Source organism: Vombatus ursinus, unplaced genomic scaffold (assembly GCF_900497805.2).
Source record: "Vombatus ursinus unplaced genomic scaffold, bare-nosed wombat genome assembly UNPS02014786.1, whole genome shotgun sequence".
NCBI classification, from domain to species: Eukaryota; Metazoa; Chordata; class Mammalia; order Diprotodontia; family Vombatidae; genus Vombatus; species Vombatus ursinus.
The window spans coordinates 50,972,481-50,987,809 of record NW_020954564.1 but is presented as its reverse complement, the minus strand read 5'-3'; the positions used below and the strand labels follow the sequence as shown (position 1 = coordinate 50,987,809).

General features: G+C 41.3%; 1 protein-coding gene across 8 annotated transcripts in view; it reads right to left on the bottom strand.

The window, feature by feature from the left end:
- LOC114046912 (zinc finger protein 79-like) overlaps positions 1-14,004 on the bottom strand; it is a 72,272-nt gene extending 58,268 nt beyond the window's left edge. The window contains exons 1-6 of one of the 8 annotated variants that reach the window (XM_027867534.1): positions 13,599-13,696; positions 12,912-13,000; positions 11,271-11,417; positions 6,253-6,379; positions 5,734-5,829; positions 2,205-3,516 (exon numbers count right to left, since the gene is read on the bottom strand). In XM_027867534.1, coding sequence (XP_027723335.1) covers positions 2,205-3,516; positions 5,734-5,829; positions 6,253-6,379; positions 11,271-11,417; positions 12,912-13,000; positions 13,599-13,614 — 1,787 coding nt within the window. In that variant the 5' untranslated portion in view covers positions 13,615-13,696. The other 7 variants (XM_027867525.1, XM_027867529.1, XM_027867531.1 and 4 more) reach the window with 7 other exon arrangements.
- Between the last annotated feature and the right edge of the window lie 1,325 nt (positions 14,005-15,329).

Genomic DNA, 15,329 nt, shown 5'->3' with positions numbered 1-15,329 from the left:
AAGGAATTTACATTCCAGTAGAGGAAAATAACACAGCTCTGGGAAGAGGTGGCTAGGAAAGAGTGAAGTCACAGTGAGGATGAGTGAAGATGTAAGGAAATCAAATGATGTACCCTAGACCCGGACGCCATGCTTCTAATGAAATACTGTATATTTGTAAAGAACTGTGCAAATCTTAAAAAGTGCTACAGAAATGTCAGCTATTATTATTACTGACATAATCTAAACGTGAATTTCACCCATTTTTTTAAAGTCCTACTCTGATGCCTCAGTATGGAATGAACGTGACTGAGTTCTAAATTAACAAGCATTTTAAAAACATTCTATGTACTGGGCTACAAATACTTTACAGCGTGTCCTTTAAGTCTTAGTGCAGTTTAAGCTTTAACAGTTTAAACTGCACTAAAACTTCAAGGACACCCTGTATGAGTAAGTCCCTTTCCCTACGGAGTTTCCATGTAGACCATCAGCTGAACATAACAGAATGTTAACTTGAAGAAAGCAGTTGCAATTTCCTTTTTCTATCCTCAGTATTTATTATGGCTCCTAGCACATACTGGCACTTAATAAATGCTTACTGAATGAATCTATGTTTTCATTCAGGTCACTGGTAAGCATGTTAAATAGAAAAGAGCCAAGGACAGAGCTTTGAAATGAAAGATTACCCTTCTGGGAAAATTATGAAAATGGGGGAAGGTATTATAAGCTCCCAGAGATGCCCTGTATGGGAACAGCATAAGGTTACTCTTTCTTCTGGGGGCTGGTCATAAGCCAGGGCTAATGAAACAATGAAATGACTGAGGACAATGAAGCTCTCTATGGGGGTGCCTAATCAAAACGAAATCCACCTAAACACAAATTCAGGAAGTCACCCATTCTGTCTCCTCTCAGCTTGACCAACTTAAACACCACTAACTAGTTTTGGGGATAGATATCATGATGTATGGGAGGCTCATAAAGAAATGCATATTAGTTCATATGATATTTACTGAATTTATAGTCTTGTTTTCATGCTAAATTTTCCCCAAGAGTAGGTGTTGCAGGGACAATATCCAAAAGCCCCTTTCCCTATCCCCACTCTTTACCTCTCATGCAAGTTGATATAGTTTTTCCTTAAGACACTGAAACTGTGTTTGATATCTGATTGGCTTAGGAGACTAAGGCTTGGACTCTCTCTCCCCTTTCCTGTTTAGTAAAGCCAAAGATATAAAGAGTACTTTGAGAATGTAGAGAAAGGAAGACTATTCAGTACCATTAGTTCTGATAGCAGATGCAAAAAAGTGTTAAGTGATGACCATTTTGCATGAGACAGCATGGTAAGATTAAAAATGTTTACCCAGCTCACACGTGTTAAGCTCACAAGGTAGAGTGAATTATCTGCTGAATGTAATTGTTGGATTAAGCTCAGTTTTGGGCAAGTTTAGTTTTTAAATACAGGTAAAACAAATAAAGGCCCCCAAATAGCTAAAGGGAATCAATGATAAGTACCCAAAAAACCCCCAAACATGAAAAAAAAAACACCCAACCCATTCCAACAGGGTTGTAGCTAAACCTGGTTCTGAGATTTGGCCTTTGCATGACCTTCTACTCTCTCCTGTCTGGACTCTTTCATTATGAAAGAAATACTCAAGAATTATCAATATAATCAATAATCAAGAAGCTTCTATGTGACATTGACATTTAATAAGAAGCCCGAGGATCTCTTTCCCACTTAACTGCTCTCAACAATTAAATATATTTGCATCAGGGGTAAAAAAAAAAAATGTTGTCCTTGTCACCGTGAGACAGACCTAAATGGAAGCTGCCTGAATTCTCGGATTCCCAGGAAGAGGTCTGCATTTTGAGCTGCTCTGCCTAAATAAAATAATCTTCTGAGAACAAAATGAAGTTCTACTGTCAAATCAATTAGAATTTTCTAAGAAAAATAAGGTAAGGTGTTAAAGTGGGAAGATTTACATTAATCATCTCAGTAAGTCAACAAGCACTTATTAAATCAATGAGCATTTATTAAAGGCCTCTGTATGTGGCCCTTGCCTAGGTGTTATAAAAGGAGAACATCTGCAGCCTGACCTCGAGCAGCTTGCAGTCCTTTATGGAGTCTCTTCTTCCTGACCACTGACCACTGTTTAAAAAACAAAGAAAAAGAAAAAAGAAAAAATACATGACTGAGAAATTCCCTGCTTTCATTAGAGCCCTGTGTTTACTCTCCAGTATGGAGTCTTTGATGTCTGATGAAGGCTGAACTACACCTGAAAGCTTTTCCACACTCCTTACATTCATAAGGTTTCTCTCCAGTATGAGTTCTCTGATGCTGAGTAAGGGATGAGCTCTGGCTGAAGGCTTTCCCACATTCATTACATTCATAGGGTTTCTCTCCAGTATGAATGACATGATGTCTAATGAGGGCTGAGCTATCACTGAAGGCTTTTCCACATTCATTACATTCATAGGGTTTCTCTCCAGTATGAATATTCTGATGGATTATGAGGTTTGTACTCTGGCTGAAGTCTTTCCCACATTCATTACACTTATAAGGTTTCTCTCCAGAATGAATTCTCTGATGGTTTGTGAGATTTGCACTCTGACTGAAGGCTTTCCCACATTCATTACATTTATAGGGTTTCTCTCCAGTATGAATTCTCTGATGCTGAATAAAGGCGGCACAATAACCAAAGGATTTTCCACACTGAATACATTTATAGGGTTTTTCTCCAGTATGAGTTCTTTGATGGTTTGTGAGATTTGCACTGTGACGGAAGGCTTTTCCACATTCATTACATTCATAAGGTTTCTCTCCAGTATGAATTCTCTGATGTTGAATAAGGGCTGAGCAGTCACCAAAGGCTCTCTCACATTCATTACATTTATAGGGTTTCTCTCCAGTATGAGTTCTCTGATGTTTGGTGAGGTTTGCATTCTGACTGAAAGCTTTTCCACATTCGTTACATTTATAGGGTTTCTCTCCAGTATGAATTCTCTGGTGCTGAACAAGGGATGAGCTCTGGCTGAAGGCTTTCCCACATTCATTACATTCATATGGTTTCTCTCCAGTATGACTTTTCTGATGCTGAGAAAGGGATGAGCAGTAACTGAAGCCTTTTCCACAATCATTACAAGTATAGGGTTTTTCTTCAGCATGTATCTTATGATGTTTAAGTAGGTCTGAATTCTTTCTACGTATACTACATTTAAGGAGGCTTTTTCCTACACGAACTCTCTGTTGTGTAACAAGGACTGACCTCAGGCCAAAGTTCCTCCCAAGTTCACTACCTTCAAGACCTCTCTCTCCAGGGGAAGGTTTCTTGTGAATGATTTTTACTTTCCTTGAATCTCTCTCTTGGTTTTCCTGCTGCCTCTCTAGTCTGCCATCACATTCCCACGTCTCTTGATATGTGGGGTCCTCTGGACCAATTTTTGGTAGTGTTTCCATTATTGCTTCTTTGGGTGCAGTTGAGTTATCTTCAAAAATGTCAGGATTTGGAGGTGATTCTTTGGACTCTGGTACAGTATCCCAGTCTGAAAGAAACAAACAAAAAAATGCAAATACCTCTTGGAAGAGAGTAGATTATGGTAATGGGAATGTTGATTAGCAGTAACAGCATACCCCTACAATTATATAAGCCTTCTATACACACTTAGAGAGGAAATTTAGAAGGAAACACAGACAAGCAGGACAGCTTTGAAACTAACATACTGAATTTATTATACATGTTTCAAAAAAGCAAGCTGTACATAATAGAGATAAACATTTTCAAATATAATCCTCTTTTTATGTTTTACTTTGTACTGTACATGGAAATATTTTTTGGTGTTCATTAAATCAGAATTAGAAAAATTTTTTAGGGGCAGCTAAATGGCATAGTGGATAGAGCACCAGCCCTGGAGTCAGGAGGACCTGAGTTCAAATCCAGCCTCAGACACATAACACTTACTAGCTGTGTGACTCTGGGCAAGTCACTTAACCCCAGATGCCTCACATATACACACACACACACACACACAAAATTTTTTTTTAAAGAATCTTAACATAGAATAGATCACAGATAATCAGAGCTAGAAGAGACTTTTGACATTAGCTATTCAATTAAATTCAGCAAGCATTTATTAAGTACCCACTATATGTAAGACAATATGCTAGGCTCTAAGGATACAAATACAAAATCAGTCCCTGACTTCTAGAAGTTTATACTCTATTGGCAGGATATAGCACAAACACTGATAAGCAAATATAAAGTATGGACAAAATAAACACAAAGTAGCTTCAGGCAGGGGTCAGCACTAACAACTTGAGGTAAGAACAAAGGTCCTAGGGAAGAGGTGGCACTTAAACTAAACCTTGAAGGAATATGGAGATTCCAAGAAGCAGAGATGAGGAGGGAGAAGATTCCAGCCCTAGGGAAACATGTAGGAGATATAATGTTGTATCTCAAAATCAACATGTCTAAAATGAAACTCATTCTCTTTCCCCCTAAACTTGTGCCTCCTCCTAACTTCCCTGCTTAGGCTGAGAGTGCCACTATCCTTCCGATGATTTACGTTTGCAGCTGTGACTCTTCATTCTCTCATTTCTCGTATCTAAGCAGCTGCCAACTCTTGCCAATTCTAGCTGTACTAATATCTCTTGAATTTGTTCTCATTTCTCTGCTGAAATGGCAGCTACTCTAGTTAAGAGTCTCATCTTCTGGTACCTGGACTATTATAATAGCTTCCTAATTGGCCTCCCTGTTTCCAAACTCTCCCCTCTCGAATCCATCTTTGCACAGTTGTCAAAATAAATCTTAAGGTAAAGGACTGAGCACGTCACTCCCCTGTTAAATCAACAGGAGAGTTTCTGTAGAATAAAATATAAACTCCTGTTTGACATTTAAAGTCCTTCACAATCTGGCTCCAGCCCTACCTCTCCAGATTTATTTCTCATTACTCTCCCCTCAATCTATTCCAGCCTACCTAGCCCACTTGCTGCTGTCTGTCCCACAAACACTCCATGTCAGATCTCTAACTTGACATAGGCCCTCTTCCATGCTCAGAAGGCACTTTCTTCTTACCTTTGCCTAGTTTCCTAGGTTCCTTTAGGTTTAGCTCAGGTGCCATCTTTCCTGATCTCATGTCCTGCCCCATACCCCCAATGAGTTCTCAGAGCTTTCCTCTTCCTGAAATTACTTTGTATTTACTTTTCTGTAGACATAGATTCTCCTAGTGGAAAGTAAGCTCTTTGAAGGCAGGGGCTCTTTTGTTTTTCATTGCATTCTCAGCACCTAACGTTGTACCTTGCACACATTAGACACTTAAGTGGAAGTGACTTGAATTAAGAATGAACAAGCTCTTTAAAGCAGTGAATTTAGAAAGAGAAAAAGAAGAGAAGTAAAATCAGCCTTGAATGACTCCCATTTAAAAAGCAAAAGGATTAAGAAGTACAGGAAACAGAAAGGAGTGGTCACAGAGCTATGAAAAGAACCAATGCAGTATAATGTCAAACAAACCAAGGAAGGTACAAGTTTAAGACGTACAGGCAGACATCAACTTCAGTGAAAAGGTCAAGGGGAATAGAGATTTTTTTAATTGTTTATTTTAAATATTCTTTTTTTTTTTTAATTTTGAGTTTCAGGTTCTTTCCCTACCTCCCACCTTTCCCCCACCCAATGAGAAGGCAAACAATATATCAATTATACATGTGAAATCATGCAAAACATATGCTCTGTTCATTTTCAGTGATTCCCTTATTCTCTTACTTACCTGAACAGGTGCTTCCTGGGTCTTCTTTCCTGGGCATCCATGAGTCTTCTCCTTCCTCCAACTCAGAGTTCACATCAGGTTTAGAAACTGGAAGCCCTGCTCATAGGGGAAGAGATGGGACTTGAATATTTGAAAGAGGATATAATATGAAGAATCTTAGAAACACACTGTGAAAAAGAGACAAGTCAGGAAATTATTCTTAGTTTATAGAGAAAATTATCTAATTTACTCACCTGAGATCTTAGGGAATTAAGCCTAGAAGGGAAAGAGGGGTGGGGGGGGGAGGGAGGAAAAGAAGAACAGAAAGACAATGGATAGAGAAAAGTACAGGTGTCAAGTCCATCACAATGGTGTTTCCCTGGGAACAGGGAATAGAAACAATTTGTCCTCAGGCCCCAGGAAGTTTAGGTATTTATGACCCATGAACCCTAAGCCAAAAATTAATTACATATTTCAGATGATACTTCAGATTTTAAGAACTGGAGAGCCAAAGACGCACTAAGAGGCAGCTGTTCTTACCCAGCAAAACCAGGTTCCTGTACTTCTCCAACATCAGGTCCTTGTATAGGTCTTTCTGAGGAAGGTCTAGTTGCCCCCACTCCTCCTGGGTGAAGTCCATGACCACATCTTTAAATGCCACAGATTCCTGAAACACCAAAATGTTTCCATTCACTCAAGGCCCCCACTCCCACATGGCCCTAGAAAAAGGGCTAAAGTGTATAGAATTAAGTGAGGTAAACCATATGCTATGGAAATAGTTCCCAATGATGTTGATATGTTAGGTGTTCCAAGTCAAGCATTTATTGAGCACTATATCCACCTATGACAACTAGGCTCTCTCTGTGATAAAAAAGAATTATGAAACAATTTTCTCTCTTCTTGAGCTAACAATTTTGCTAAGAAGAAAATAATAAGAGTAGCTAGCATTTATACAGCACTCTAAGTTTCACAAAGCACATTACATTTGTTAACTCATTTAGTCCTGAAGACAGAACTGGTTGGGAGCACTGCACTAGGACTTACACAAACTGGGTCCAAGTCCCAGCTCTTACATTTCCTCTGCCAGCAGCGATGCCACCTTTAGCCAATTACTTAAGCTCTCATCTTCAGATTCCTCATCTCTGAAATAAGGGCAGTGAATACCTGAGATCCGTATGGATTTGGACAATCCACGTAACCATCCTGGATCTCAGCTTCCTTACCTGCAAAATGAAATCACTGAGCAGTTGGCATCTAGGTGATGATTGAGGTGAATTCTAAAGACCCTGCTAGCTTTTATAAACTATGATTTCTACAACTAGGCACAATGTATTGATGTTTAGAGATGCAGATTCCAGCTTGATATAGAAAAAACTTCTTAACAGTTAGAGCTATCCAAGAGTTGAAGAAGGATTTTAAAAACTAGTGAGTTCCCTATCATTAGAGGTCTTCAAGCAGAGAGTGATATTTAGGGGAATTACAGAGAGGAATTTCCTATTCAGCTATGGGTTGAACTGGATGACTTCTGAGGTTCCTTCCAAGTCTGAAATCATAAGATTCATATTTTAGGAAATATGTACAAAGCACTGGGATAGGCACTGAAAGAGATAATTAAAGCAAGGTCTCTTCCCTCAATTCAATAAACATCTGTTAAAGGACCTTTGTGTGCAGGACACTGTGCTAGGTGGTAGAAGAGGTTCAGCAACTTACTGTTGAGTAGGAGGTTATAACCCACATACAAATAACTATAGCACATAAGAAAGGTGTGAAGCTAGAGGGAAAGGTCATTGCCAGTGGAAAAAGGGGAGATGATAGAAGTTTTAATGAGAGGCTCTAACATGCAAATTGGGCTCCAAAGTATAGGTAGTTTAATAGCTTCAGGCAGAAGGAACAGTGTAAGCAAAGGACAGGGGCAGGAAAGGCAAAGGACACAAAATGAGTATAGTCTGGCTGAGCACAGGGCACATGGAAGGGAATCATTTGAGATACTTCCCTAGAGACAAGAAGAACCTTGTGCCAAGCAGAGGGGCCTAAACCTCATTCAGGAAACACTTGACAACATGTTCTATAAGGGTCTGGGTAGAGAAGAAATACAGCCAAACTGACACATGGGTGACACCAGTGTGAAGTATGGTTGGGGGAAAGAATGAATAGGAATAAGAACAAGGAGATGCGCAATAAGAACAAGGAGATGCGGCAATACTCAGGAAGACATCAGTGAGGACCTATATGAGGGCAGTAGTGCTATAAGGAAAGGAGGGAGAGGGAAGACCAAGATGTCTCCATCACTGAGATGAATTGAAGAAGGAGAAGGAGTCAAAGACAATCCCAAGAAAGACTGGAGAATGGTGGTGCCACTGAAAGAAATCATAAACTCAGGAGAAGCAGATTTTTGAGGGAAAAGATGAAAAGTTCACCCTTAGACATGATGAATTTGAGGTACACGAACACAACCCCTAATGGCTGAAGGAAAAGCAGACAACTTTACCAACAACTTACCAAGGGTACTTAATCTTTTGTGTGCCATAAAAGCCTTGGGGAGTATGGTAAAACCTGAAGATCCCTACTACATATTGTTACCTACGTTCATAATTGAAAGAAATACTAAATTTCTGTTAGAAGTTAGTGAAAATAAAGATTTTTTTTCCCATTTTTTTCTCTTCCCCAATAAAGATTTCTTTATCACCCACAGAGCCCCTGAAATCTACCCACAGACTCCTCTGCCCTATGCTAATGACGTAACAGGCCCATACCTTAATATATATTAAGAGCAAAAGAGAGGTAGCTTTGACATCAATTGTTGTTCTTAGTAAACCCGTGCTAGATCGTAAACTTTGGCACTGTCTTGAAACCAAACTGATTTCACTGATTTAAACCTTATGGTGTCTAACACTGAGTCCTTCAGTGCTTCTCAGCACCATCTAGGCTCAGTCTCTCTATGACTGGTGGGTGATCTCTTCCCTTCAGTGTCTGCTCAGCTAATTCTCCATCATCTCTTTTCTCGTCACCAGGGAATCCAACTAAGAGAAAGTAGCAATGAACAGAACTGACGAAGTGGAACAAAAAAAAAACAGGAAGAAAAGGTATTCAAAGTAAAATAAAAATAAGATCAGAAAATAACTGGACAAAGATCTGAAAACAACGTAGGACAAACAGAGAGGGAAATGTAGGAAATAAGGAACAACCAGGGTCTGGAGAAATGCATTTCTATTATCTTGTAAATAAAGTTATCAAGGAAAATGAAGTTGTTCTTGAAAGAATGAGTACTTCAAAGAAACAGAAGGAAAGGGATATAAAGAGGGAAAGGAGGTGAACTGTTAGGAGGCTAGAGAGTGAAATAATGCAATAGAGAGAAAGAAGGAAAGAAAAACCAATGGACATCTGGAGTTACGTGACAGGTGTGGGCTCTGCCTACAGAAAGGAGAGCTGGACCACTGCTAGAAGAAAGAACGTCGTCATGTGTCCCAGGAGATGGTAACATAGATCCACAGGTACATCAGATAAGAAGTCATTCAATACTGGTCAGAGAAAGATGAGAAGAACTTGTGATGGTTGAAAAGGCATCAAGTAAGCTATCTGTCAAGCTGATATAAGCAATAGAAAGCTCTGCTGTCCTCCCAGGATATTTATGTAGGATGTGCCTCCCAAGAAATTTCCAACTTGATGGGCAGTACACATTTCTGGTGATTAACATAAGAACTAATTACACTCCCAAAAGGAACTAAGAAAGCGTGGCTCAGGATTATGTAGTCCTGAGCAAAAAAACTAAATACATTAGAAGCACAGGTAGTATTTTTATCTCTACTTCTGACTGAAAGTAGAAGACTTTTTTGGGATGGGGGTGGGGGGACAGGTCCATGCCTGTGATTTCTTCAGTGTAGGAAACATCCAATATAGAAGCTTCTTCTATCAATCAATCAACCAGCACTTATTAAACATCCATTATGTGCCAGACACTGTGCTAGGTACTGGAGCTACAAAAACAAAAATGAAACAGTCTCCACCCTCAAGGAGCTTATATTATTTTAGAGATAATAATATATGTGAAAGTATAGATAAAATATTTAAAATAAACACAAGGTAATTTGGGATGAAAAGAAGAGAACACTGAGGAGATCAGGAACGGCTTCATGTAGACATGTAAAAGATGCTATTGGAGCAGAATTTAAAGGAAACAGATTCTAAGAGGCTGAGGTGCGGTAGGATTGCATTGCAGGCATGGAAGACAGCAAATTCAAAATATCAGCAACTAATTTTTAAGTTATAGTTTTAGACCATTGTCTGAACAATGGGAAGTTAAATGATTTGCCCATGATCACATAAACAGTATGTACCTGAAGCAGGACTTGAATCTTGGTTTTCCTGTCTTTAGGCTCTATCAACTACACCTTTACTTAAATGGACCATTCCACAGAACTCTACATAAAAAGATTTTTATGTAATGTGAATTTGCCTGTAGATGTTTCGCAGAGAAGCAGAAAGCGGGCCTCGAGTTTGTGGTGAGAGACATGTCGAAGCATAGGTGAAGAAAGAGGAGGAAGAACATTTGGGGGCTGGGGCCAGCCACATGGGGGCCTGACCAGAATGAAGAGGAAGAACATTCAGGGGGCAGACATGTAAGGCTGGGCATGGACATAACAAGAGAGGATGGGTGACCCTCAGGGGCCAGAGACAGATAAGTGGCACCTGGGGACAGACAGACAGAAGACAGACATGCTGTGCCCAACATGTGGGTGAGTAGGTATGTCCTTTCTTTTGCTTCACTTGGAGAATTTTTGGGTTTTTTAGGTCTTTTTTGGTGGGAGTGGAGGGTGGGAGGCCACAAGCTCTGAGCCAAGTGGCAGGAGCAGAGAGCATAGTACTGTCCAGTAAAATTAACATAGGTTTTTTTGGGGAATGAAAATTTCTTTCAAAATTCAGTTATGTGGTACAGTGGACAGAGCTCTAAACTTGGAATCAGGAAGACTCATCTTCATGACACTTACTAGATGTATGACCCTGGGCAAGTCACTTAACCCTGTTTGCCTCAGTTTTCTCATCTGTAAAATGAGCTGGAGAAAGAAATGGCAAATCACTCCAGTACCTTTGTCAAGAAAATCCCAAAAGGTGTCACAAAGAGTTGGGCACCACTGAAAACTAAACAACAATTACATTATTTCAAAAATTCAAATTTGCATAATTCAAGAACTGTTTGTATACCATGATTCCTTTCAATCTTAGGCAACATTAATAGAGGCAATGTATCCAAAATGAAGTAGGCAATAGTAAACGATTTTATCTGATCAAACACCTGGAGTACTGTATTCAGTTTGGGGCAACACAGTTTATTAATAACAATAAGAGCTAGTATTTATAGCGTTTTAAGATTTGCAAAGCGATCTTACAAATGTCCTCATTTCTCAGACTTCTGACTCCACCATGCCCCAGGAAGCTCATTAGTGAACAATCTCATCAACCTATAAGATCCATTAGCCTGGGTAAACCTCATCACCACCCTCTGTCTCACTGATTTGAGGGTGGGGCCACGAGTTTAACTTGGATATCTCCTCATTTCTTACCTGGCTGCGATACTCTGGGACTCTTCTGACTTCACCATGCCCATGTTGGGTCCCTTCTTCCTCTTCCCCCCTCCACTTTTCAGCCTTTTGGGTGTCGTCTTCCACCATTAGCTTGTAAGCTCCTTTAGGCCAGGGATTCTGTTTGCACTTAATATAGTGCCAGGGCCACAGCATGCACTTAATGTTTATTGACTATATATTTATCTTCAAAACAACCCTGAAAGGCAGGTGCTATTATTATCCCCACTTTACAGAGGAGAAAACTGAGGCAGAGAGAGGTTAAGTGACTTGTCATGTGGCTAGTAAGTGTTTGAGGATGGATTTGAACTTGGGTCTTCCTGACTCCCAGTTCCAGTTCTCTATTCACTGTGCCAGCTACCTGGCTTTTACTTACGGTATAAACCTTTCAGAACCATATTCTATTGATGGATTTCATTCCACCAAGTCTCAGTGATTATCTATGAGGTCAAATTTACCTTCGTGCATAAATATTTCTAGTTCATGTTGACTATTAATTATACTTGTGGATTGTTTAGGTTTTTGACATGAAAAGTAACTGCATGTCATAATCTGGATAATCTTTTCCGTCATAATCTTTTTCCACTTGGTCTTTCTTATGTGGATAGTCAGGACAATTCTTTTGAGGTGTTGCAGACCTCTTCCAGAAGACTCTGCAGTGTTCCAAATACCCAACCTTATTTCCCATCCATTCTCCAAAAGGAAACATCAGCTCCAGTCAAGTATACTCTGTTTTACAGAGACTACATGCTTTCTTTTGCCTCTAGTCTTTTGCTCAGGCTATTCCTAACCAGTTTCCACCCTCCTTACTAAAAAAAAAAAAATCCTACCCATTTATCAAGGCATGGTTCAAAATCCATCTCTTCCATGAAGCCTCCCAATGATATTAACTGGAATTATAAATCATGGTAAGTTAAAAAGATCTGAGTGGGACCTTAGAGGTCACTTAATCCAATCCCTTCATTTTTGCAGATGAGTAACTAGAGGCTCTAAGAGGTGAAATCACTTGCCTGAGATCACATGGTAAGGATATAGTAAAGCCAAGACTCAAACCCAGGTCTCCTGACTACCAGGTCTAGGCCTCTTCCACAATGATCTAAATATTTAGACTCATATCTACAGCAATGGAAGGGACATCAGAGATGCAGTCCAACCACCTATTTTTAGGGATGAGGAGAGTGGAGTTTCAGGTGTTAACTTAGAAACAAAACTAAGATTCAACTCCACATCTTTTGACTCCAAATCTAGTGCTCTTTCTATTACACCATGCCATCACACCAATTAAATGCTTCATTCATGTATGTCTTGATTCCTCTACTTAAGCTTGAGGTAAAAATTATGTTATACATCTTATATTCCTCACAGAAGTTACCTAAACATAGTCTGAATAAATTCAGTCTGAATAAATATGTGAAGAATAAGAAGGTTATATGCAAATAAGAGGAATGCTGGGCCAATGGGAATATTCCCTATGGAATTCACTGCCTATCAGGATTGGCTCAATCTGCAAGAAGGAAAGAGGGCTTCAAGCTCAGGTAACTAAGTGAAACTTTGCTAGGCAAGAGAATCTCTAGGATCAGAGAAGGAACTCTGTCGAAAATGAGAAAACGTATTCCAACATACCTGGGACCTGGCTGACAAGAGCACGCCAGTAATACCCTCATCTCCTAGTTTCCCTTCTTCAGAATGGACAGAGTCCTGAGAATACAGAGCTGGAAGAGAAAGCAATCATGAAGAAGGCCAGCGCTGCAGCTCTCAGTCTCACCAGATTAGAAATTCTCATGTTTTTACTGCAAAGAGAGAATTCAAATGAAACAGAAGTAAGCCCGGTCTAGATAAAAAGGCCACAGATTTTAAGCCAGCTAGCAAATGCCTCAATCTGTTATTATGATCACAGGGAAATCATATGATTCCAAGGGAACAAAGCTGACGAGGGAACTGAGAATTTTGCAACTTTGTTCCCTAAACATAGTCTAAGGATCAGACTGTAACAATACCCAGTGTTATCAGCAAATCACCTAAAGTCAAGGAAGAATGGTCCCTGCCTAATTTTCTGCATCACTGCACAGGGCAAAGCCAAGAGGGAAGAAAGTAATACCAGGAAGGCCAAGTCCTGCCCCAGATACTCATTCTCAGAGTCTACCACACCCCGGGGCAAGGCAGATGGGAGGAAAGGAAGTCATTTCTTCTTCTCTTCTTCTCCTTACCGGAGGAGGGCGAGGAGGGTGAAGGGGGGGTGGGGGTGGGTCTGTTATTACTCCATCCCCCCAGGCACTGAGCCGTCACACCCGAGGCTGCTGTAACTCTCACCTTCTTCTTCCAGCATGGGGGTGGATGCGCTAGGTCGCTGCCTCCCGGACGGCCCGGACGGCCCCGACTTCTCGGAGCAGGAGGGTCCGCAGCTACGGCAGAAAACGCTCTTCTCCGTGATTCTCCCGCACCGAAGAGGGCTCCGGTCAACGACCTGGGATCAAAGGATATGGATGGCCGAAGGGTCCTCGGGCATCGGGTCATCCCTTATCTTAGGGATCCATCATCCGAGGGTCAAACGAAGCCAGGGACCAGCCCAAGGTCACCCGGCCAGAAGGGGGAGGGGGAAGGACTAGAATCCAGGTCAGTTGGGTTTGCAAACGCAGCGCGCTTTGCTTGTGCCCCTCCAGGCCCGTGGGGCAGCTCCGGGGAGCGGGGGCCCCCACGGGCCTTGGCTCTGCAGACACCACGGGGCCGCGGCTGCGGGGAGGGCGGGCCGAACCGGCGCTGGGGGTCTGAAGGGCCCTCGTGACGCCCCTCCCAGCCTGGGAGGGGCGCTGCTCCCCCCACGCCCCCCACGAGCGCGGGGCCAGTGGGCGAGAGTCAGAGCAGCGGTGGAGTGAGCGCGAGACCCCGCTGGGGCACTTCCGGTCATGCGCAGAACCCCTCGCCCAGCCCCCCCACCCTGTGTGCCTCTCCAGGGGTCCCCACGGCCAGCGCGCTCTGTCTCCGGGATCAATATAAGTCAATTCATCAGTAGATCTATCGATGGATATGGATACATCCATAAATGCATACTTACGTACACACCTATACATATACACATGTGTACATGTATATGCATATTTTGTTGTTTTCAGTAATGTCTGACACTTCCTGACCCTATTTGGGATTTTCTTGGCAAAGATGCTGGAGTGTTTTGCCATTTCTTTCTCCAGCTCATTTTACAGATGAGGAAACTGAGGCAAACAGGGTTAAGTGATTTGCCCAGGATCACACAGCTAATTAAGTGTCTGAGGCCAGATTTTGAACTCAGGAAGTCTCCTGGCCCAGTGCTCTATACACTGTACAATCTAGTTGCGTGCAGGTATACACGCATAAACATATATACACACAATACACACATGCACAAATATGCATATACACAACACGTTCAGTTGTGTCTGACTCTTCACAACCCCATGAACCATAGCACTGCCAGGCCCTTCTATCCTCCACTATTTCTTGAAGTCTGTACAAGTTTATGGTTGTTGTTTCCATGACGGTATCTAACCACCTCATCCTTTGTCATCCCTTCCTCTTTTTGCCTTCACTCTTTCCCAACACGAGGGTCTTTTCCGGTTGAGTCCTGTCTTCTCATTATGTGGCCAAAATATTTAAGCTTCAGCTTCAGTATTTGACCTTCCAAACAGCCTGAATTAATTTCTTTAAGTGTTGACTGATTTGATGTCCTTGTTGTCCAAGGGACTTCCAAAACTCTTCTCTGGCACCACAACTGAAAAGTGTCGATTCTGCAGTACTCAGTTTTCCTCATAGTCCAACTGTCACAGCCATACATTGCTACTGAAAACACCATAGCTTTGATTGTATGAATCTTTGTCACCAAGGTGATGTCTCTGCTTTTTAGTATGCATCCAGATTGACTGTAGCTTTCCTTCTAATTTCCTGGCTACAGTTACTGTCTGTTATGATCTTTAACCCCAAGAATATAAAATCTGACACTGCTTCCATTTCTTCTCCTATTTGCCAAGAAGTGATGGGACCTGTTGCCAAGATCTTAGTTTTCTTTTT